We start from the raw sequence: 24,328 nt of genomic DNA, 5'->3' as shown, positions 1-24,328 counted from the left end.
AGCCTTCCTATGCTGTAAGATCGAGCCTTACTATGCAAAAAGATCTAGCCTGATAATGCTATAAGATCTAGCCTGATAATGCAATAAGATCTAGCCTTACTATGCAATAAGTATCTAGCCTTACTATGCAATAAGTATCTAGCCTTACTATGCAGTAGGATCGAGCCTCACTATGCAAAAAGATCTAGCCTGATAATGCTATAAGATGTAGCCTGATAATGCAATAAGACCTAGCCTTACTACGCAATAAGATCTAGCCTTACTATGCAATAACATCTAGTCTCATAATGAATAAGATCTAGCCTCATAATGAATAAGATCTAGTCTGATAAGGCTATAAGTAACTAGCCTGACTATGCGCTAAGTAACTAGCCTGATTACCATGTGCAGTAAGCATCTAGCCTTACTATGCAGCAAGTTTCTAGCGTAACTATGCAATAAGTATCCAGCTTGACAACTGTAGGCAATAACATCTAGCCTGACTATGCAATAGGTATTCATTCTTTCATACTTGTTCTTATTGTCAGAATGGATGCATTTGCACATCCAAAACAGATACTAAAATATTTCAGTTCACACAAAAGGTTCAATATTATATATTACCCGAGTTACAGACACATATTTTGCTCCATAGTCATCACACATGATTATGGAGAAAAATAATTTTATTTATTTATTATAAGCAGAGTCAGCAATGGTCGCCAAATTCAAGGTCTTTCAAAGCATTTTATATAATTTTAAGGCCTTTTTAAGACAGATAACTAGTGAAGGCCTATCTGAAGGTTGAACTGGACTGAGTGTTCGAAATAAGCGCCTGCCCGTAGGCCCGTGGCCAGTAGATCTCGTGTTGGGCCTGTACTTTCAAATATGCATGGGTCCCTATGACAAGCAGTGAAGTTACGTGTGAATTATTTGTCACAATACGCTGCAGTTTTTTTAAAGAGGGCCTGAAGAGTTTAGTCAGGGCCTGCAGATTCTGACATCTGTGGGTCCTGATGGCAGCCAGGCAATAACTTTTATTTTAAACACTAACTGGACTCCCAAATTCACTGCCTTTATCATGTCATGGCATGAGCACAGAAACAAAAAAACAAGAATCAAAGAATCAGAGTGAATCTTGGATTCAAACCCATGACTAGCAGATCCTTGGACGGCTTATGGGCAAGTTTACATGGACAGGATATACATGTTGAATGTATGGCTCCTCATGTATGACGGCCTTAAACAAATAATGTTTCAGCGAGGAAACAACAAACAATAGTTATCTTGTAAAATTCTAAGAATACTACCTCTATTACATCAGGATATGATGTATTGGAGGTTAGGTTTTCGAAGGAATTATCAAACAATAGTTACCTTGTATAATTCTAAGAATACTACCTCTATTACATCAGGATATGACGTGACAGAGGTAAGGTAATCAAAGGAATTATCAAAATATGGTTACAATTGTGTTAAGAATACTATCTGTATTACTTCATATCCCGATGTAATAGAGCTAGGGTATTTGAAGGAACACTAGGTGAACAGTTCCCATTCACAAGTCAAACGTAACATATCTTCAGTTAACAAGAAACCTTAGTAACACAAACGTCTCCATACCTTGGGAACACCATCAGCGTTCAAAGTAGATGTGGGTGTAGCTGTAGAAACAAGAAACAGTGATTAGCATGATCAGTGATAAGTTTTATGTCAGTTATCTGTAACCATGGCGACCTTGATGCCAGATCAGCCTCTTACTGGGATTATTTTTCTCTATGGCAGCCTGACCACCTGATCCCATGATCTTACGCATAGTCGCCTCTTACGACAAGCATAGTCGCCTTTTACGACAAGCATAGTCGCCTTTTAAGGAAAGCATAGTTGCCCCTTAAAAAAATAGTCGCCTCTTACAACAAGCATAGTAGCCTTTTACGACAAGAATAGTCGACTCTTACCACAAGCATAGTTGCCTTTTATAAACAAGCATAGTCGCCTTTTACAACAAGCATAGTTGCCTTTTACAACAAGCACAGTTGCCTCTTACAACAAGCATAGTTGCCTTTTATGGCAAGGATGGGTTGGTGCAGACCAATTCTACCCAGGGATCTTAATGGGTCTTAATTGTGTGTATTCACGGTGGATGGAGGAATACAGTGCAAACAATGTACGAGGTCTTGATGATGACACTGGACAAAGACTCCAGCAAACTGTAACATCAGATAAAGCTTAATTCCTGTGTTACTGGTACAAGGCCATTCCACAAAGCCATTATAGAGCTACCACTTAGCCTATGTAAGGTATAGGCATTACCATCATCTAAGCGCTTTGTGAATGGGGACTTATAATGCTGCCTCACGGAACAGATCATGCCTGACCACGGAGAGTGCTCTACTCACTTCTGTCTCCGTTCTGTGTCGGCTCATCATGGTTAATGTGGTAGAGATCCTGCAAATAGTCACAGACAAGTCTTTAACAGCAAGCAGACATTCTCTACATCAACTTCATCCCACTTCTCATTAAACATGCCAACCTTTTTATTCAAATCAAATTATTATCATTTTCGATCTCTAAGAAATATTCTACATTTCCTTCCCTTCATTTGAAATGTTATACACCCAGCATATTTCTGTCCCAATATTGTCCAAGCAAGTTTGGTCGTTCTTTACATGGAGAAGCCTGTCAGAAATGTTATTCAACTTTTTCTTTTTGAAAATATTTCTGTGGAGCAAAAATTGACAGAATATTTATCAAAATGACAACAGTACTTTGATATACCGGGACACAATGACTGACGAAATACATCCAATAAGGTCACTCATATTTTCCAACACAAATATTTGTAATTGTACTTACAAATTCATCTCTAGCACCAAAGAGACCCGAAAGTGGCAGAGTTGCTGCCCTTGGCGCCACACCATAGGATGGTCCATAGCCTGGCTTGGGTGCTGAAATGACCACGTACAAGTTAGTGCTGTGAAAATATGTACCACATCGCCATTGAGAGTGGGCATGCGAGTTGGGCAAGCGAGTTGGGCAAGCAAGTTTAATTTGATGTCGCATCAGCAAGTTTTCAGCTATAGCAGCTTTAACAATCTATAGCATATAACATGTCACAAATGTCACAGTTCAATTCTACAACCATCAGAAATCAACATTTCAGGATTGGCAATGCCGACAGGAACAGTGGTTTACGACGCTTTTAGCAATATTCCAGCAATATCACGGCGGGGGACACCTGAAATGGGCTTCACACATTGCACCCATTTAGGGAATCGAACCAGGGTATTCAGCATGACAAGGGAATGCTTTAACCTCTAGACTACCCCACAGCCCCTATAGGAACAGGTTATACCATATTCAAATCTTTTACTCTGACTCAACACCTCTCTGCAGGAAGATCGGACAAACACTCAAATGAGGTCATGTCAGGTGTGTGTGAACTTTGACCCCATTCTGAGCCAATCAAATGTCAGCTTTCTAGCATGATTCAGCTTCAGTGAGTTTTAACTTTGATTTGGAAAACCAACACACAAATATCCCTCGATGCCATGACGCTCAGAAAAGACAGGGTGTATAACACATCCACAACATTATACAGGGTCTGTATTATTTTCCATTCAAAACTGTTGATGTTCACTTTCAAGATACAGAAATCAAATAAGCTGCTCAGAATACTTTGCTAGTTTGTACTGAGAATCTGAAGCCTCGATGCTGATTGGCTGATTAGAATGTTCACCTACCTCCAATGTTTGTTTGTTTGTTTGTTTGTTTGTTTGTTCGCCACATTCAGCAATATTCCAGCTATATGACTGCAGTCTGCAAATAATCGAGTCCGGACCAGACAATCAAGTCATTGACATCATGAGCATCGATCTACGCAATTGGGATACGATGACATCAACCATCAACAAAGTCAGCAAGTCTGACCACCCAATCCCGTTAGTTGCCTCTTACGACAAGCATAGTCGCCTGTAACTTCAAGCATGTGTTGCTGAAGACCTATTCTGATCCGGATCTTCATGTGTACCTACGTAGGTTTTAAAGATTTTTACAGAGAGGGGTATAGCATCCGCGTAAAACATTTGATATTAATGAGACTAAACATACTTTTCATGATTTCAAATGAACTAATGACATCTAAGTGTTTTTTCCCTACGAATGATTTCAAAACGGTCGCTAGAACACATCCTCACTCTGATTGTAGCCATAACCGATGCCAGACAGAGATCGGTAACCACGGATATCACTGTCGTCCCATGCGTAGCGAGGTCGGTCAAGAAATCGTGACGGAGCTGAAACGAAACATATCAGAATTCAGCCGTATTTTATATCTGTGTTTAGTGGAAAGTTTTACCAATAATTCCATGTCACCACAGTACTCAAAGACAACAACTTCTTTTTAATGTTTGGTTACAGATTCAACCAATAAGCCCCAGACAACAAGTAAAGTAAATATATCTAAAGTTAAGATTTTGTTCTATTTGCCAACCACTCTATTATTTTATGCAATAGAACAGAACATACAACTACAAAATACTAACAAAAAGGAACTCTTACGATAATAATAGATCACAGAGATTGTTCATAATGGCCACTGTTAACTTCTCTGAATCAAGTAATCATGTGAACATATTCAGCCGACCACCCACCCCCGATCTTGCTAACATGTACAGGGCTCTGATGGGTACAAGTTTTGAGACTTTCTTTTCCACCCCTCCAAGGCCTACTGGCAAGGTATGGAACTCACAGGCAAACATGGGCGACTGGAACCGTGTGCTGTATCTGGGCACATATTTGGCACTCGGGACCCGAGAGGAGAGCCAGGGGTCCATCGGCTTCTTGGGCAGAGACCTTCTCTCCTCCATCTCCTTGTAGATGAGGGAGCCAATGCCAGACTTGTCCTTCAACTTGGAGATCTCCTCCAGCTCGCGCTCGAACTTGGGGTCTTGTTGCACCTCCTCATCATCATCCTCGTCCTTCTCCCCCCGACTCCTCCGCCGCTCTCGCACTGGAGGAAACATCCACACATCATGAGTCAACATGGTCACAAGGACAAGGGGGCGGTCGGGTAGCCTAGCGGTTAAAGCGTTCGCTCGTCACGCCAAAGACCCGGGTTCGAATCCTGACATGGGTACAATGTGTGATGCCCATTTCTGGTGTCCCCCGCCGTGATATTGCTGGAATATTGTTAAAAGCGGCGTAAAAACCAAACTCACTCACTCACTCACAAGGACAAGGGTGAGGGAGTCGATTTGGTCTTACGCTGCTATTAGCAATATGTCAGCAATATCACGGCAGATGATTCCAGAAACGGGCTTCACACATTGTACCTATGTCAGGAATCAAATCCGGGCCTTCAGTGTGGTGAATGAATTCATTTGACCACCAGGCTACCCAACAGTAGACAAATAGACTGAGCTCTGAGATCTAGACATTGTTTCTTGTTACAAGCTTATACAGCAATATTCCACCTATACGACAGCTGTCTGCAAATAATCGGATAGTTGATATTCTAGGGGGGTTCTGGGATTATCCAAAAAAATACATTGTCCCTGCAATTCTTAAAAACAAATCTAATCTCGATACAAAATCCCCCCCAAAAAAAATTGAATATCAAATTGTCTGTCCCTAAGCTTCACATCGCAACACATTAGCTTCACATCCCAACACATTAGCTTCACATCCCAACACATTAGCTTCACATCCCAACACATTAACTTCACATCCCAACACATTAACTTCACATCCCAACACATTAGCTTCACATCCCAACACATTAGCTTCACATCCCAACACATTAGCTTCACATCCCAACACATTAACTTCACATCCCCACACATTAGCTTCACATCCCAACACATTAGCTTCACATACCCACACATTAGCTTCACATCCCAACACATTAGCTTCACATCCCAACACATTAACTTCACATCCCAACACATTAGCTTCACATCCCAACACATTAGCTTCACATCCCAACACATTAGCTTCACATCCCAACACATTGGCTTCACATCCCAACACATTGGCTTCACATCCCAACACATTAGCTTCACATCCCAACACATTAGCTTCACATCCCCACACATTAACTTCACATCCCAACACATTAACTTCACATCCCAACACATTAGCTTCACATCCCAACACATTAACTTCACATCCCCACACATTAGCTTCACATCCCCACACATTAGCTTCACATCCCAACACATTAACTTCACATCCCCACACATTAGCTTCACATCCCAACACATTAGCTTCACATCCCAACACATTAACTTCACATCCCAACACATTAACTTCACATCCCAACACATTAGCTTCACATCCCAACACATTAGCTTCACATCCCAACACATTGGCTTCACATCCCAACACATTAGCTTCACATCCCAACACATTAGCTTCACATCCCAACACATTAGCTTCACATCCCAACACATTAGCTTCACATCCCAACACATAAGCTTACATCCCAACACATTAGCTTACATCCCAACACATTAGCTTCACATCCCAACACATTAGCTTACATCCCAACACATTAGCTTCACATCCCAACACATTAGCTTCACATCCCAACACATTAGCTTCACATCCCAACACATTAGCTTACATCCCAACACATTAGCTTACATCCCAACACATTAGCTTCACATCCCAACACATTAGCTTCACATCCCAACACATTAGCTTCACATCCCAACACATTAGCTTAACATCCCAACACATTAGCTTACATCCCAACACATTAGCTTACATCCCAACACATTAGCTTCACATCCCAACACATTAGCTTCACATCCCAACACATTAGCTTCACATCCCAACACATTAGCTTACAGATCTCCGGCAGAATGGCAGCCGGGGAGGCAGGTCCTGGCCAGTCATCCCTCTCGATCTTCTCCACCTCGTTGGGCAGGGGTCGCTTGCCCGCAGGGTAGGTGCTCATCCTGACGGCCTCCGAGTTGCGGAGGCTGCTGGGGGAGGAGCTGCGTCGCACCTTGACGACACGTGTACCCCCGGACGCTAGCGCCATCATCCCGCTGCTCCCTGACGCCGATACTGTAACAGTGACAAGATTCAATGACTACAGAACAGCAGGAAATGTAGGGTGGCATTGAGGTACCAAGGTCACAGAGACAGACAATCCAAAACGCTTAGTTGTCTCTAGGAAAAGACAGAGTCCTGGGGACCCCACTATTCACACTGCTGTAAAATGAAAACTAAAACATTTCAGTTCTCAGTTTGTTTTGTTTATTTGTTGTTTAAATGCCGCACACAGCAATATTCCAGCTGTATGACAGTCATATGTAAATACTGAAATATCGATCTACCCCATTGGGATATTCCAGTTATATCGTGGCGTGTCAGCTTAATGTGGGAGGAAAGCCTGAAGTGATGCAGGTCTAAGACGTTTACCACTTAGATGAAACCCACAAGCACGGGTATGGTGCTGACAAACCTAGAAACATAATCAGGGCGAACCGGGATTAGAACCCACAATCATAGGCATGCCGCAGCAAATCGCAGCGCCTTAGACGACTGGGTCATCGGTGGCCCCCAGATACGACATGCATCAACCACATTAGTGTGCCTACCACCCAGTCCATTTAGTCAGCTCTTAAAAAAAAGCAAAAAAAGCATGGGTTCCTGAAGACCACCCCTTACCCAGATCTTTACAGGGGTTCAGTATGTATTCACATTCAACACAACATAAAAGATTTGCCAGTTGAATTCCTGCATGTTTCACTATTTTTTGCCATCAGTATATGTTGGGAAAATGACATCCAAATTTGTATTTTTCACTTAATGGTAACAATTTTCACAGCACAAGGAAATCTTTTCAAGACAGAGGCTGGAAACATGTTTACAACAATCAATTTTTTAACAAATTACAGTGTCTTACTTTTTCTTGCTTTGAGAAATTCTGGTTTGTCACTCGAATAGGAGAAGTTAGCTGAAATACAAGACAGAGAAACGTACAACAACAGTTTTGGTAATTATGTCTCATAAACAACCCTAAACAACAAACAACACTCTCTGAATTCATCTTAAACAACATCAGACTCTATTACCCTGCTATGATACATGATGATGGAGACTTAATCCATATTCTCAATATCGTTTCAATGATAAATGCCAATTTGATCATTTCTTTAAATTACAGGGCACGAGAACAATTCATCGTCAAGCATGAAAAATAAATTTGTACTCACAAATACCACTAAAAATTCACAAAAAAACATTCTTCACTAAAATTTTGAAATCCACATGTTGATTTCCTTAATGAAGGTGAAGGTTGAAAATCCTGACAATCCATTTTGTTTCTATTATGGATAGATCCCCCGAGAAGCATCATCTAGCCTATGGGATAGTCTGTTACATGCATGCATTGTGCACTCTGAAGATGAACGCAGTAGATACAGAAGATGAGTTGAAAAACGTCACAGATTTGATACGTGCTTATAGATATTTTTTACCTGGAATTTTGTTTAATTTGAACCAAATATTTTAAATTAAATATTTGTTTTTGCTTACGACATATGCATTTAAGCATTATTTTTCCTGTTTCACTACCAAAATCAATAAAAAACAAACTAGCCATATCTTTTTATACTCAAGAACAAAACTTCAAAAATATCTATTATCAATTCAAAATGTTGTATTTCAAATAAAGCAAATTAAAAATCTAAAATATCTAGATATTTCAAAATCAATTTCATGTGAATCTTCAGTATTCAGTGCTTGATATGCTCACACACATTTCATCATAATAAACAAACAGTTAAAAATAAAACAAAAAAACAAAAAATAAATAAGGATGATTGTCGTTTAGTATTTTAATGATGATATTCATGAAAATCATTTATGAAATGACATCTTTGTTAGAATTGTAACGTAGGATCAAACTGAAAAAAATGTTGACATCAAAATAATTTCATCAAAACTTTCTTACAAAAGTCTAGTTCAAGTCAATATAAGTGTTTTAGTGTTTACTATGCTATTTGTAATATATGATTTTGATTAATGAGTGTCAATACACCTTTCTTTGAACAATATTTAGGGCACGCACAAATAAAAAAGAATGAGAGAAGAAAAAAACATTTGACAGTATAATTGTCGTTCAATCCACAGCAACCAGAAACATCAACTTTACAAAAATAATTTGACGACAGTGAGGGAAGGAATTAGTCTATAAACCTTGGTAACGTCCGGGCTCGACTGAAGAGAAGAATTAAAAATGTATATATTTTCAGATGATCAGAAACAGTAATCGATTCTCTCAATTATTATACTTTTTATCAACTTATACATGAAGAAAAATTCAAAATATCTATCTTGTTTATAAGTAGGTGATACGCATATATGCTGTGGAGACAACCAATGAATCGGACAGTGGTTGCCATAGATACAGCAACATCAGCAACAAGGATGATATCAGTGACAGGTGATATGCCAAGGTAACTGCATCCAAACATCAAAACAATAGTTATCATTGTTAATAATTCTAAGAATACTACCTCTATTACATCACTGCCATACATCCTGTATTTTGGCTGCAACACACTATAACTAAAATTTCAGATTTCAACAGAAGTCCTCTTCAGTGTCAACTACACATGATAAGTTGTTCCCCTAACAGCATATACATCTCTCCAAGGCAGCAAAACCATCACTACTTTCCAATCTTCAAACTACCAGAGACAGATGATTGTAAAGCATAAGTAAAGAAACCTGTCCAGTCCATTGATAGAGCAGGGACTTGAGACACTTTCTGGTCCGGAACCGGCCTGACGTAGACTGAGAGAAGGTTGTTCAGGCTGGTAGCAAAGAGGTCTAGATGGGCGGTGTCCCAACTTCCGGATGGAGGGTCCATTCTGTTGATACAATACGTCCCCTGTGGGAAGGCTGTCCGCGACACTGTTGAACTTGCCGGGTATCTCTCGCTGCTATCTGGCAATTGAGTCGGCCACGGCAAATAATTGAATAGTTTCCATTATCAGGGATCTGGATCTGCAACTGTAGTGTTGTCCGACGCTCTGAGGACTGACAAACTGATGGCAACATTTTCCAGGTCTTGTGGGCATAACAAATCGCCTTTCCTGCAATTTATATGAAGAGGTTGTTCCAACAGGATCCATAATTCCTGATTCGTATGACTGTCCATGCAGGAGATGTGTCCTCTAGCACACACAGGAAAGAAGTGAAGTTTTTCCCACCTTGCACACAGGAGAGCTGTATGTGCCATTTGGGGAACAACTTATCATGTGTAGTTGGCAGAGAGGATTTCTGTTGAAATCTGACATTTTAGTTTCAGTGTGATTGCAGCCAAAATACAGGTTTTATGGCAATGATATAATTGAGGTAGAAGCTTCATAAGAATTATCCATGTTTTATTCAAACATAACTGATGTCGATATCAGAAAGTAAGGGCTGTAGCTCACCTTCACTTTGTAACTAACATGGCAATTGGACTCGATACACCAGGGAAGTCATGTTGACTTTTCAAAACAATTACCTTGCTGGTAGCCCTGAGTGAATGTTGTTTTATGACACTGTCAATGGGCCCAGGGTACATATCATAATAGTATGTAGATATGAGTGAGTGAGTGAGTGAGTTTGGTTTTTACGCCGCTTTTAGCAATGTTCCAGCCATATTACGTCGGGGGACACCAGAAATGGGCTTCACACATTGTACCTATGTCAGGATTCGAACCCCGGTCTTCGGCGTGACGACCGAACACTTTAACCACTAGGCTACCCGACCACCCCAGTATGCAGGTATGACACACTGTACAATCCAGTAGGACAACAAGACCCTTGTCGGAACACACATACTGAGGGCCTATTATTTTGCCTTGGAATCTTCATAGGGTAATATGATGTGAGTATTTCATAAACAAAGAATTTCTTAATGTGTGAACCTGTGACCTCATAAATTGAAAAAGGTTCCAGAGTTTATATTGATGATGACATGTTATCTCCTTCCACCAAACCAGCCTCAACAGTCAAATGATGACAACTTAACACAATGTCAGCAAGTACAAAAATAAGGTGAAAATGATTTCTAAATTGAAAATTGGAAATGTTTGTTTGTTGGATAATCCAGGAATGTGATTGACAAATGGCTAAAAAGACTGTGAAAACTTGTCTTCTCTGCTCAGGGAGGATAACAGAAAACGGTGCACCTCCCAAAGATGCATGTCTACATCAAAACATCATAATGATTTTTTTTTTTTTAAATAACGGAATTTCAACCTTAGATGGAAACATAACATGCCTAACATTACCACAATCAGCAATATTCCAGCCACAGAACCAGAGTTAGAAATTGGCACTAGTCCTGTAGTCCTTGCCAAACTGCCCAATAGTAAAGGTATCATAAGGACTAGTAGAAATTTGCCATTTTTAAGGGTTTTGCTATATGTTATCATTAACAGGACATAGATCAAAAATGTTAGTTTCTACCACTGAGAACTGTGCCATGAGATTGATATAATGAGCCATGCTCCAAGCCACAGGGGTACAATGACACACCCTCAACCAGGCCACAGAGCCTGATAGCCTGATTCACCCAGTAGCCTTGTATAACAGATTTTCCAATCCAGAGTGAGTGAGTATGGCTTTTATGCCGCTTTTAGCAATATTCCCGCAATATCACAGCATGGGACACCAGAAATGGGCTTCACACATAGTACCCATGTTGGGAATCCAACCCGGGTCTTTGGTGTGATGAGCGAACACTTTAACCACTAGGCTACCTGACCGCACCTTCTAACCAGATTCCCAACCGAAAGTTACACTTACTTGCACTTAACATGCTTTTAAAACACTGGTTAAAAAAGCAAAGAAAACATTGCTACATTTTCTACGATCTCCTGTCAATAGAAACTGTAAGCCCTAGGCTTCTAAATTGTCCTCTAAGACAAATCTATTGCCTTGAGGATAGAGACACCTCAACTCCAGAACTCTTACTCTAAATCCAGTCAACGAAAGAAAGGTGATGAAAGCATTTCTGTACAATGACTACACTAAAATTCGATGCTGGATAAAAAGCTAAGGACCCTGGTTGTAAAGAAACAAGAAGGTCTAAGTTACAAATGAACGTACGGGGTCTATGATAATGAGGGGATTTCTGGGTCTCCTTGGGGTTGAGGCTTGCTCGTTTTAAATAATCCGTTTTGCTGTTTTCCAAGTAACTGCCAGTGTAGAACCGACCAAAGTTCATCCCCGACCTTCTTTCCATGGAAGAGTCGTGCTGTAGAAATAAAAAAACACATTTAGTCTGAGTGAGTGATCATGAGTGAGTATGGTTTTACACTTGAAGCAATATTCCAGCAATATCATGGCAGGGGACACCAAAAATGGGCTTCACACATTGTACCCATGTCGGGAATCAAACCCGGGTCTTCGACGTGACGAACAAACACTTTAACCACTAGGCTACCTGACCACCCCTCACATTTAGTCTGAGGGACACATAGAAATGAAGGAATTGTAGATATAAATATTTGATAATGATCAGCATCAATATGGATATACATTTTAGCACAAAACCTTCGGAAAGAAAAAAAAATAATGCAAAAAAATATCAGATAAAATAAATATTGTAAGAGAGAAAAATGGCTTACATAGTTTTCAGAAAGAAATATTTACAAACATTTATTCAACAAAGACTAATATTGTCACATCATCTAGATAATCCACTTACAAAAGCATTACAATGGAAAAGAACTTTCAATAGCACAAACAACATACATGTGTATTAAAATAGTTTCCGACATAGTGTCAATCTAAAACATATCTTAAAGAACATCATGACGTAGTGTTGAAATAACCATTCCTAATTGTTTCTAAGTGAAGACTTGTTTTTCACTGCATTTGAAAATATTAAACATCAATATCACATGTGATTTCTAACTAAATGCAATAAACTGGATCGCCATGGTAGAAATTGCAAAGTGTGGCAAGAAAATGAAGCGCAGTTTCCTGGTGATATGTAATTTGCTTGCGGAGTGAATAAAGACAAGCATGAACAGATCGAGAGAAGAAGCACAAAATGTTGCCTCGCTTGTTTACAAACCTTTCTGGAATTTGACCAAAGATTTCCCGGAAAACACATCCCAGCTAATGAATGCATTAAACACTAAAAGAACGAACATGTACTGAATGAACGTCAAACTTAACAATTTCAGTCAATTGTTTCTTTGGAATATAAATTAAGAATTGTTTGAATTAAAAATATTAGCCATGCAAGCTGCATAATATTTCCATTTTTGCATGAAATGATTATATTTACGATTTCATGAGGTGCTCTTTCTACATGCACTGAGAAAATGGAGGGAAAACATTATATTTTCTTAAATGAAGATGGATGAACAACTTATCAGTTTCCTTAAATCATCATTGGAAAAAATGTTTAAATGACTGAAAAAATACAGACAATAGCTTCCATGCAAAAAAATTACACCCCATTTATGAAATATTTCTCAACCTGTCGAAAACATTTTTTGAAATATTTTTTGCAAGCAAATTTAGTTTTTCATATGATATCTAACTGCAGTCTACAAGAACATAATTATATCCTCAGAGGACTGATACCAATATCTACAAACATTTTATCATAATTATGAAGATGATTAATGATTAATGGCTTAAACTGAATATTTCACAACATCGACACACCCACTACATGCTTACAAAAATACAAAACAATATCAAACACAAAAAATAAATACAAAATATATAAGTATCCAGTACTTTTCAAGACTGACCAGCTAATTTGTATCAGGCAACACAGTTGCCATAAGGGAGATAACTCTCACAGTAGAGCTAACTGTGACCAACGGAGGTAAGTACATACCGAGGCATTCCGTCTCCAACTGCTTGTCGTAGAGGCTGATGTTAAGGAACTAGTGGGGCTCGGGCAGCGAAACGAAAACTAAACAAGAGGACAGCAAGAAAGAAAGAACTAAAACATTAGTTCACGTTCACCAAGGGTGACCAGCATTGGTGCCAAAACATTTCTGTCAAGGTGAAAATTGTACTAATATATCTAATTATCAATCGAAGTATTGCCATCATCAAGTTACAAAGGTAATGTTATACAGTGAAACCTGAGAAATCTTTTATTTTAAGATATCATTTAAGATGATTTTGATGTTGATTAATTTGCCACATAATTTACAATCATGCGTAATTTCATTGATCCGACAAAATTCATACAGGAACCCCTGCATCAAATTTGGCTTACCAGATGTACTCTATTCGACGTAATAAGCGCCCCGCCCTAATAAGCCCCACGGCGATATTTGCTAATAAATTGGCTAGTGAACAATCCCAATCAGCACCCCTTCGGATTGATCAATGTACACCAGACTTATTTATTTGTGTATAATACGCACTCGTGTGTTATATGCACCCTTAATTATTGGCAATTAAATCCTGGAAAATTATATCTGTCATATATAAACATTTCAGGCTATTAGCATAAACCACGAAATTTACGATCTTTCAACTCTGTTTTTTTCCACCAAAAGATTCTGATAAGAGCCCCCTATTTCTAATTTTGAGAGCGGCATGGGCGCTTATTACGTCGAATACGGTACCTGTGAAGGTCCGAAGAACACGTAAAGAAGATTCCACTGTATTTCTATCACACAACGGTAAATTTTGATGAGGACTAGGCCTATGTCATCATCAAGAGCATCCTCGTTAATCCCGTGTGCTCTGCCTCTGATCTACTATGATAAATACCCCAGAACGTTTAGCTACCATCTTCATCTCTCTTATCTTAAGCTATCACTAGCAGAGCGGGGTGGTGGGGTAGCCCAGTGGTTACAGCATTCACTAGTTATGCCAAAAGTCTGGGTTCAATCCCCACATGGGTAAATGTGTGAAGACCATTTCTGGGGTCTCCTGCCGTGATATTGCTGGAATATTGCAAAAAGTGGCAAACACCATACTCACTGACTCATATTAGTTTAGTACAGAATATCTCACTCTCAGAAGAGTAATTTGATTAGATGTCTACGATAGAATTGGTCTCACAACAAAGCTATGGAGGCGAAAGGGTCCCAATATTTGCACATATAATCCCCTGCATAATCGAGGATGCTCCTGCGTGAAACTGTTTTTTTAAATGCAGAAGTATGGGACGTTAGAGTCCATAAAAATTTCACCTTGACAAAAAAGCAGAACAAAAATCAAACAAAACCCTCCACAAGCTCAGTTCAAGCAACGACAAAAAGCTAGACATATTTGCTCTTGAAGAAATAAAAAGCGGTGCCGTTACCTGGCAAAACACTTCCACACTAAAACCTTTAGCTTGTGTGAAATGTATATCATTTACGTCAATACTATTACAATTCCGAGATATAAACTGGCAAGGTAAAGGTCTTAAATGTTGATATTTTCTGGGCACTTGGGAGAAACATCATCAACACACAGTAAGTAATTACTTTCAGCTGTGAAGGACACACACGCCATGATTCATCATTTTTCACCAATAACAAAAAAAGGTGCAATGACAAGAAAGTAAATCTATGCCAGCTGTCAACAAGGGAAACTTTTTATCCAAATATTTTCTTTACTGTGCTAACCAGACACAAATATATACTACTCAAAAGAAATTAAAAAACACTGATTTTTTTTCAACAGACTATAGTTAATCTGTCATGGCTGGTGGGTGCACCACACAGCCTTCCAATTGTGGGACGCCGAAGACCCGGGTTCGATTCTCGACATGGGTACAATGTGTGAAGCCCATTTCTGGTGTCCCCCGCCGTGATATTGCTGGAATATTGCTAAAAGCGGCGTAAAACCATATTCACTCACTCCAATTATAGGTGTTTTTTAACTATTTGTTTTCAATTATCACAAATTAATTCTTGACAACAGCTGACATAAGACTCACCATCATATCAGAAAATATATCACGTCATATCAGAATCACAGAAATAAACATGCTATGGATGCCTCCTACACGTGTCAAACAGGCCCTGCATTCCACGCTAATCCTTAGCCATGTACAACACCTGACGTATATATCCCCCATCCTTGCAGTGGGATCCTGTTGGTGACAGAGCAATCATTCTTGCCAGTGACATGACATGTAGCTACTAGCTTCCAACCCAGTGACCCTATCTTCAAGGATGCTTGTAGCGCATGTTCTCATGAAGTGAACATAATCACTATCATAAGGCTATCAAAATGATTTATTAGATTTTCATAAATAATCAAAATGTGCTTTATCTACCTAAAACACACTTCATTATTACCCTGATCGATGCATCAGTGTGCACTCGATTTTCATTCTCAGCTCACATCACCATTTTGTACCTCCAGGGACCCAATTACTGCTGGGTGAACTGAGACACATTTTGAACAAAGCCACTCGCCTAAAGAGACACCACATGTGCTATATGTGTTTCAGTACGGGGCAGGACTGTCGCCCCAGAACTCTCAGGAGTCAAGCAGTCGAACGCAGTCGCCCATCCACCTGTCTGTCGTAAGAGGCGACTAACGGGATCAGATGGTCAGACTCGCTGACTTGGTTGATGCACGTCTATGTATCCCAGTTGCGTAGATTGATGCTCATGATGTCAATCACTGGATTGTCTGGTCCAGACTTGATTATTTACAATCATACAGCTGTACAATCATACAGCTGGAATATCGCTGAGTGTGGCATTAAACAAGAAACACTCATGCTTCATGTGAATCTCATCAATCAGAATGGGACAACACAATGGATTTTCTTCACATTCACGGTTCAGATTCTATCAAACATCCCAACACAACAAGTGCCTCCCCAGTCCACACTCCCTGATCATTAAGATAATAAACTAAACTTCCAATTCTTCCACACCTAACAAACCCCTGCAATACCATAACACTACACTTTAGCCATCACAAGGTTACAAAAAACTCAAAACAGCTGCTAAAACCACTCAACACCCTCAAAAAAGTCACGCAACTCCTCCAATATTAATACCTGTTAAATGGCTAGAAAAACCTTACACGTTCAACTAAATAAGTTAAACCTGACTGTGAAAAAAATATGCAACTGCGACATCAAAACAGCACTTACATATTGGACATTAGTTAAAGTAGCACTTACCCATACCTTCGTAAATATTTTGTGTTAAAAAACAAACCGAGATCTACCACTGGCAAAGTTCCTATCTGATAATACCCAGCAGTGAAGTCTCAAGCAGGTTGCTTCCTTCTGGCTGTAAACTCATTAATCTATTACTATATTTATAAACAGTCATTTTTTTCCCAGGACAGACAATTACAAAATGGCACGTTTTTATAAGTGGACAACCTGCTCACCACTTCCACGTGTTTAGGGTTAGGTCTTACATTGGAATGAGTGTTTAGTTAATAATATTTACTTAATCCAATATGTCTAATTTCTTTTACATTACATGTCTGTTGAGCCTTGTAGCAAGAAATTGGTTGAACAGTCAGTCAGAATTATGATACAGGCCCCCCGGCCACAGAAAGTTCATTATTTTTCATCCAAATTTTTCTGAATGAGGTGGCAGGATTCTTAGTTTTTAGTTATTTTTCAACAAATTGTTCAAGGCATCTTTGAGTATCATTAACTTCAGGTACAACTTGGTGGAATTATGTATAGTGTATTTAACTTCGCGTGGGATTTCGTAGAACTATGCACATGGTGTACTAAATTTTGGGTAAGACTTCTCAGGGTTATGGAGAGAGGACTTCTCAGGACTATGTGTAGTGTATTTAATTTTGAGAACTTTTTAGGACTGTGTATATGGAATATTTCTTCACCCAAGGAAAGAAAGGAACACACAGCAATAAAGGATCTCATGGAAAATCAAAGATGGCTGCTTGGAGGCCATTTTGAAATACAGATTTTGGGGCCATGATGATAACTTTTCCATCTATTAGGTCAGTAAGTTACCAACTGGGCACCAAGTTCATCTAACCTTTACGTCACCTGGGATAATACTACAAAATGTTCATGCAAGAACCAGTAAAGGGTAACATGTGGTTACATGAATCTTTACAGAATTGTAAATATGATTCATGAATTGTTGTAGCTAGATGGTTTTGCCATGAAACTGGGCCTGTTCTGAAGTATTACACATATATGCTGTAACATGTGATCAGATAATCATAGAACACTTGCAACTATCATCAGAAATCTTCATCCTTAAAACACCAAGCAGATTCACCAGCATAAACATCTAAACACATTGAACATGTGTCTAAATAAGAGTTAATTCGTAAGAAAGTCTGAAAACTGCCTGACACAAAAATAGTTATATGATCTAAATAATCCTTCCCCGGCCCTGCCCAATCTGCAACATCTGTGTTCCTAACTCTGCACTTGATGCTGCAAGGATGAAGCTGAAGAGTTGTACTCAGTATTAAATAAAAACCAATTCCTTAAATCAAATCAGACTGAGTACCGCCTTACTACCCCTCCTCCCCTTGAAATTGGCCCCCCTCCCCTTGAAACCCAGGCCCATTTTGGTTTCAAAATCAATCTTTGCCTTTCAATGAACAAAAAAAAATCAATTCCAAGATCTGAATCAATTTCATCTTTCTAATAACCTTCTGACAGCAGAATAGTTTCAATATTTTCAAGAAGCAGGCTCTTCAATATGCTTGGTGTCCCAGTGAAATTAATACTGATGGATGTGACGGACAACTCAGGCTGCAGCCATGAGGATGCAAGCAAATTAAAAATTAATGCAATTGTTAGTCCATGAACATTAGCAAAATTTATGGTCCTCACTGCCAATAAATTGCCTTGACTTTGGAATGGACACATCAAGTTTTGAAACATGACTCATGGATTACATGACAGAATGAAGGCAGTCAGAAAGTGACTCGCTGGGAATTAGTCCTAATTTTGAACTCTGACTTGACTGGATGCCGATGCTGTATTTTGATAATTCTTGTCATGAACTCTGCAACCTTTTTTGGATAAAAATGCCTGGTATGTTGGAGAAAGGTTGATAATTTGACTGTAATGCACCATAAATTGAGAGAGGTGTGCTTAAATAGATTTCCACTCAGCTTTATTTACAAATATGATTGCACACAGCTACAAAATAACTTCAAGCTATGACAAATCTAGTCTTGACCACATGAACTTACGTCATGTTTGGAAAAGTCAAAATGTTTAAGTAATGCAAAATTATCAGAACTTTTCTTTGTCATTCGAACAACAATATTTCTGTTGTTGCAATTGCCCAAATTCGTACACTGACATCATTCTCATGTTTATTTCTGTGATAACAAAAACCACACAATTGTACTTAACCTGCAACCATGACCAATGTCCAGTGGAGCAGATTAGCCAGTCTCACTGACAAGTCAGTACTCTTAATACTGTGAGATGAAGGTCGCAGTCTCTGAGGTGAAGGTCATGGACTGTGAAGTGAAGGTCATGGTTGCAGGTCAAGGTAACACCTGTTGCAGAGCAGTTACACCATGAAGCAAAGAAGAGACCAACAGTGGGTAAAAGTAAAAAAGCAAAGAAAAGTGCACCATGGGAGACATAAAGTGGGCATGATATGCTTGACAATATTCAACTATCCAACAATGCACGACAACAAGGAGTATGCCAACTAGTACGTCTGCTGCTACCATCTGCTCAACTTCCTTGACAACGGCCTTTCCAAGACCATATTGAATTCACCCGTCAGTGTTGTAACAGTATAAAAAAGCTTCATAATCCATTTCATTGGCTTCATAACATGTGGGCTTTCAATGCAAAGAGAGAATTAGGGTTAAAGAAATTTTGGACATTAAAGAAAATAGATCATGAAACTTGGGAATGGAAGGATGGGTTGGTTTTAATTTAAAAAGATGGAAGATGGAAGTGATTTATTTTGGTAAATACGCATGGACATATTAATAAATAAAAGCTCAATGTCCTAATTTCATCATATTCACTGAATGACAGTTTCAGTAGAATAATCTTTGCAGTTCAAACAACTGGGAGAATGAGACAAAAACTTAAATGGTCACTTTTCATCCAAATTTTTACACCTACGAACCCTCTGGACCCCGGAACAGAGGGAGCAGACGCACTAGCTGTGAGGTGCATGCCTGTGTGATGTGTGTGTGACGTGTGTGAGGGTCTTACCTGCTGGTCTGTTGGTGTGTTCTCCTCATCTTCATCCTCACTCGCGGAATGGTCAGTGGACTCAGGGCCTGCAACAAACACAGAGCCATAAATACACAAACAAACAAGCATAGAGAGTCCTTGATCGGCATGTGAGTGAGTGAGTTGGGTTTAAATCCGCTTTTTTAAGACTATTCCAGTTATATCACGGCGCGTCAGCTTAATGTGGAAGGAAAGCCCGAAGTGATGCAGGTCTCAGACGTTTACCACTTCGGTGAAACCCACGAGCACGGGCATGGTGCTGACAAACCTAGAAACATAATCGGGATGAACCAGGATTCAAACCCACAATCATAGGTTTCTGGCATGCCCAAGGGATGCAACTCTGCACAGCGAATCGTGGCGCCTTAGACAACTGGGCCACCCGTGCCCCCTCGGCATTTAGAAGTTGGAAGAACATTGCATGAAACTTTATCGAAAACAACTAACTTGATTATTTGTAACAACATTTCAGGGATACTACGTGCCCTATCATCATCACCTGATGAAGCGGGGATGTTTCAAACCGTGGCAAAACAAGCTGCAAACTTTCGGGGGCAAGTAGAGCATCCAGTGCAGTTTCAGGAAACATGAGTAAAACTTACATCTTATATTACATATTAAATAAAATAAAAACAAGCAAAATAATAAAGCTCTTATATTTGTATTAACATTGTTAGTTTACCTCCATTTTGAAAGTGGGGACCGATGCACTTAAAGTCTGGGAGTCCTCCAGAGCCCAAAACAAATAACCCCAGTAAATCAGTGCATTTGCTTAAAAGCTGCCACTCTGGTGGAAAATGGTAAAATGGTGTATACCACTGAGCTTCCACAGTGAACTCAGGTGAGGTGACATGACGACGTTTGTTTGCTTTGAAAGAACCAGGGGATTTGTTGTGAGACATGGTGTGAGTATGTCATACGTGGATGCATGTGTGTGTGTGTGTGTGGCTGCTTCTACTAGTCCGGACTGATGCCGATTTATAGTGCTATCTCACTGAGATACCATGCCGCAGTTTAACATGGGTACCCCACTCAGACACAGTATACTGACTCCGAGCCGACCAGTCCTTGTTTTAGCCCCTTAATGCCAAGCGCCAGACAGGGTAACAACAAGTACCATCTTTAAACGTCTTTTGGTATGACGTGGCCGGGGATTGAACCCCGGACCTTCCGCTCTCCGGGCGGACACTCTACCACTAAACCACGGAGGCAGTCCAGTGAACTCAGGACTTCATCACTTGATGCTTCTGGTTATTTGGAACTTTTCATCCCTACTACAACATTGTCTAATAAACATTATGCACTTTAAGCATGCCCCTGCGTGGAGTGGAAAAATAGCACCAAAAATAGCGCCAAAAGAAATATAAATCACATTACAAGGAAATCTTATTGACATCCATGTTATCAAATCTTCTCTCTGTACTATGTACATATCAACAGTCTGGTTTGATCCATGTTAAATCTGTAACAATTTGCAGCCAGATCTTATTGCAAGGTTAAAGTTGTCTCCCTTGGAAAATCAAGCTTGGCAGATTGAACGTCTGGACAGTCAAGCTGACATTCTGTGGCCGGTGCAATGTTCTCCAAATGCCAGAGTTCATCCCTGCGGACCATTCCATAGACACATTAAAAGAATGTCTGGCAATAAATTGTTTCCAATACAGTGCTGTGCGCTACGGCTGTAACAAACAGCAGTGGCTCAGTGAATCAATGTCATCCTTCTTTGATAGAACAATTATTGGTTCGGGAACGAAACCGTTGCACAAACATGTTAAATCAAGTCATTATTAACACATTTTGTGGTGATCAGGCTCAGATATCAAAGCCAATAAGTACCAGGTCGCTGAAACCTTCCACTAGAGTCATCTCCCATCAAGTAATGAATGGATTCATGATTCCCTTGAACTATCTTGCTCCTCTTTTCAAATATTCCTTTTAGGAATGAAACCCTCAAAGGAGAGGACTTGAAACATCCTCCATGAATGTATCATTCAACTTCTCCCACAACAGGCAAATAGAATCCACAAGGATGAGCAAACTTGTAAGTAAGGTTCAAGAATTTTTAAAAATTCAAATTTAGAAAGGACAACATAATTTGAAAATGTCATGTTCCTACTTCACATGTCAGTATTACATAAAAAGCAATCTCACACCTGACCACTGCCAATAGAAACTGGCAACAAACTTGTAAGTTGTTCTGACAAAGGCTCATTTTTTGTTACAACAGAATAAACCGCGTATGTTTCCATCATGATGGCAGACGTATTCGCAGATGAATATCTCAAGGGAGCAGCACTCATCAAAGATGTCAAGAAAACACTCTGAAGATTTAGTGTTAAAATTAGCCAGATTACTTGTTGAACATGATGTCTCTGCTATTGCCTTTGGTTAAAAATTGCAAACAAAACTCTTTCAGGTAGATCGAGTAGCATGTGAATATTTTAACAGTACTGCAGCGATGTAATGGTTTGTGGACACTGAATACCCACTGAATTGTTTACGTTCCTTCAAGCCAACTCCACTCGTATAATTTGAGCTGTATGACAGTGGCCTGTAAACAAAAGACTGGACCAGACAAACCAGTGATTGATACTATGAAACAACATTCATGCCGTCTGGGTACATCATCATGACACCCATGTCACCGAGCCTGACCACCCGATCAGATTGGCCGCCTCTTACGATCCTCATAGGCTGCTGGGGACCTATTCAAACCCCCATCCCAAGAGGCTTAATCAAGTCTTGATCAGGAAAACCAGTGATTGATATAATGAACAACAATTCACATTGTTGGGGTATGATGACATGCAACTAAGTAACATGTCTGACAACTTAACCCATGAAGACACTGGAACAAAACGTATATCGGCAGCTGCAGAAGAATTAGAACATTGAAATGACACCTTTCCCTTTAAATTATACAAACAGGATTTTGATGGAGAAAGAGGAGAAAGAGGCTGTCATGGTGTTGGCCTGTCTTATGGTTGCCCCGTGTAAATCGCATGAGCAAAATTTGTGTAAATTTATAATCCCTGTGAAAATCTCATGTGTGAAAATTGTATATTTTTTAATTCCCTGTGAAAAAAAAAAACTTTTAAAATGTGTGCAAATTTTTAATCTCCTGTGTAAATCTCCTATTCTCTTTATAATCTACATGTTTGTTTGTCAGAAAGACTATTATTGAATGTACACATCCCTTTAAGAACACCAGCATGTCTATCATATTCCCACTATCGTAGATAAATATTTACCGTCTGCCAGAGCAATAGTGAAAGATTCATGCCTTATCAACTTTTATCAGTGATTGAAATTCTTTTCTATTTTTCCCACTACAAATATTGCCAACAAAGTGGTAAATATTTTACATGCCTGGCTGAAACCCAGGCAGCAGATTGATCAGATATAATTCAGAAGTTTTCATACAAGCTAAGTGGAAAAAACTCATAGGTAAACACATGCTGTCCAAGTTTCAAAACACTCAAAGCATTCCAAGCATGCAAGGTTCCAAGTTACAAAACAGTTTCAAGTGTTATGTTTAACCTCATTTTTTATTGTTAACTCTTAAGAGTCTTATAGACACAAACAATGAAAGATTAGGAATCTGAAACAGCTTCAATATCTGTCTAGTTTTCAGGAATAACCTTTACAGAATGCATGCCCGCTCCAGCACGGAGAAAACAAGAATGAGAGCAAATTGGAGTGTTCTGACATCGTTTTCGCAATATCCTCTGGCTACGAATATGAAGGTCATTGATGGCCCAGCAATCCACTGTTGATTCTAAGCACTAGTATTTGGCTTTGGGAATGTTGGCACCCAAGTCGACAGCTATTTGCTGTAGAGAGTTGTCTCCCTTTACAATGCAGGCTCTGATGGTTACATTTCAAATCCCAGGTTAGGGCCAAAAGAGTCCATTGTCAGTCAGCACCTTATCCATGATTGTGAGTTTTAACAATGTGCAACACATCTATGACCAATGCTAATTGGCTTTCTTCCCACATTAAGGTGACATGTCATATTATTAATGAAACACTGTTCAAACACAACTCACTCACTCACTCACTCATAGGTTGGGCTTAGTGTCCTGGGTGTGGTCTCAGCACTAAGACCATCACTAACCTATGTTAAGATTATGTGATGAGTTGTGATCATCTAAATGCGAACAAAGTGGCATGATGTCC

At 39.5% G+C, this 24,328-nt stretch overlaps 1 protein-coding gene across 6 annotated transcripts in view; it reads right to left on the bottom strand.

Moving 5' to 3' along the window:
* The window catches only part of LOC139453284 (dematin-like), a 127,135-nt gene that overhangs the window by 6,864 nt on the left and 95,943 nt on the right, over positions 1-24,328 (bottom strand). For 3 of the 6 annotated variants that reach the window (XR_011652414.1, XM_071234921.1, XM_071234922.1), the window contains exons 3-13: positions 20,129-20,196; positions 13,856-13,933; positions 12,103-12,250; positions 9,193-9,213; positions 7,898-7,948; positions 6,832-7,053; positions 4,730-4,990; positions 4,176-4,274; positions 2,836-2,927; positions 2,379-2,427; positions 1,603-1,643 (exon numbers count right to left, since the gene is read on the bottom strand). Coding sequence is in view for 5 of the 6 variants with exons in the window: in XM_071234921.1 (XP_071091022.1) it covers positions 1,603-1,643; positions 2,379-2,427; positions 2,836-2,927; positions 4,176-4,274; positions 4,730-4,990; positions 6,832-7,053; positions 7,898-7,948; positions 9,193-9,213; positions 12,103-12,250; positions 13,856-13,933; positions 20,129-20,196 (1,130 nt within the window). In the remaining variant the exon portion in view is untranslated. Of the gene's footprint in view, positions 1-1,602; positions 1,644-2,378; positions 2,428-2,835; positions 2,928-4,175; positions 4,275-4,729; positions 4,991-6,831; positions 7,054-7,897; positions 7,949-9,192; positions 9,214-12,102; positions 12,251-13,075; positions 13,139-13,855; positions 13,934-20,128; positions 20,197-24,328 lie in introns of all 6 variants that reach the window. The other 3 variants (XM_071234923.1, XM_071234924.1, XM_071234926.1) reach the window with 3 other exon arrangements.

This window comes from Haliotis cracherodii, unplaced genomic scaffold (assembly GCF_022045235.1).
Source record: "Haliotis cracherodii isolate W230 unplaced genomic scaffold, xgHalCrac1.p SCAF_9, whole genome shotgun sequence".
NCBI classification, from domain to species: domain Eukaryota; kingdom Metazoa; phylum Mollusca; class Gastropoda; order Lepetellida; family Haliotidae; genus Haliotis; species Haliotis cracherodii.
Note: the sequence above shows the minus strand (reverse complement) of the source record. Positions and strands in the feature narration are given on the sequence as shown.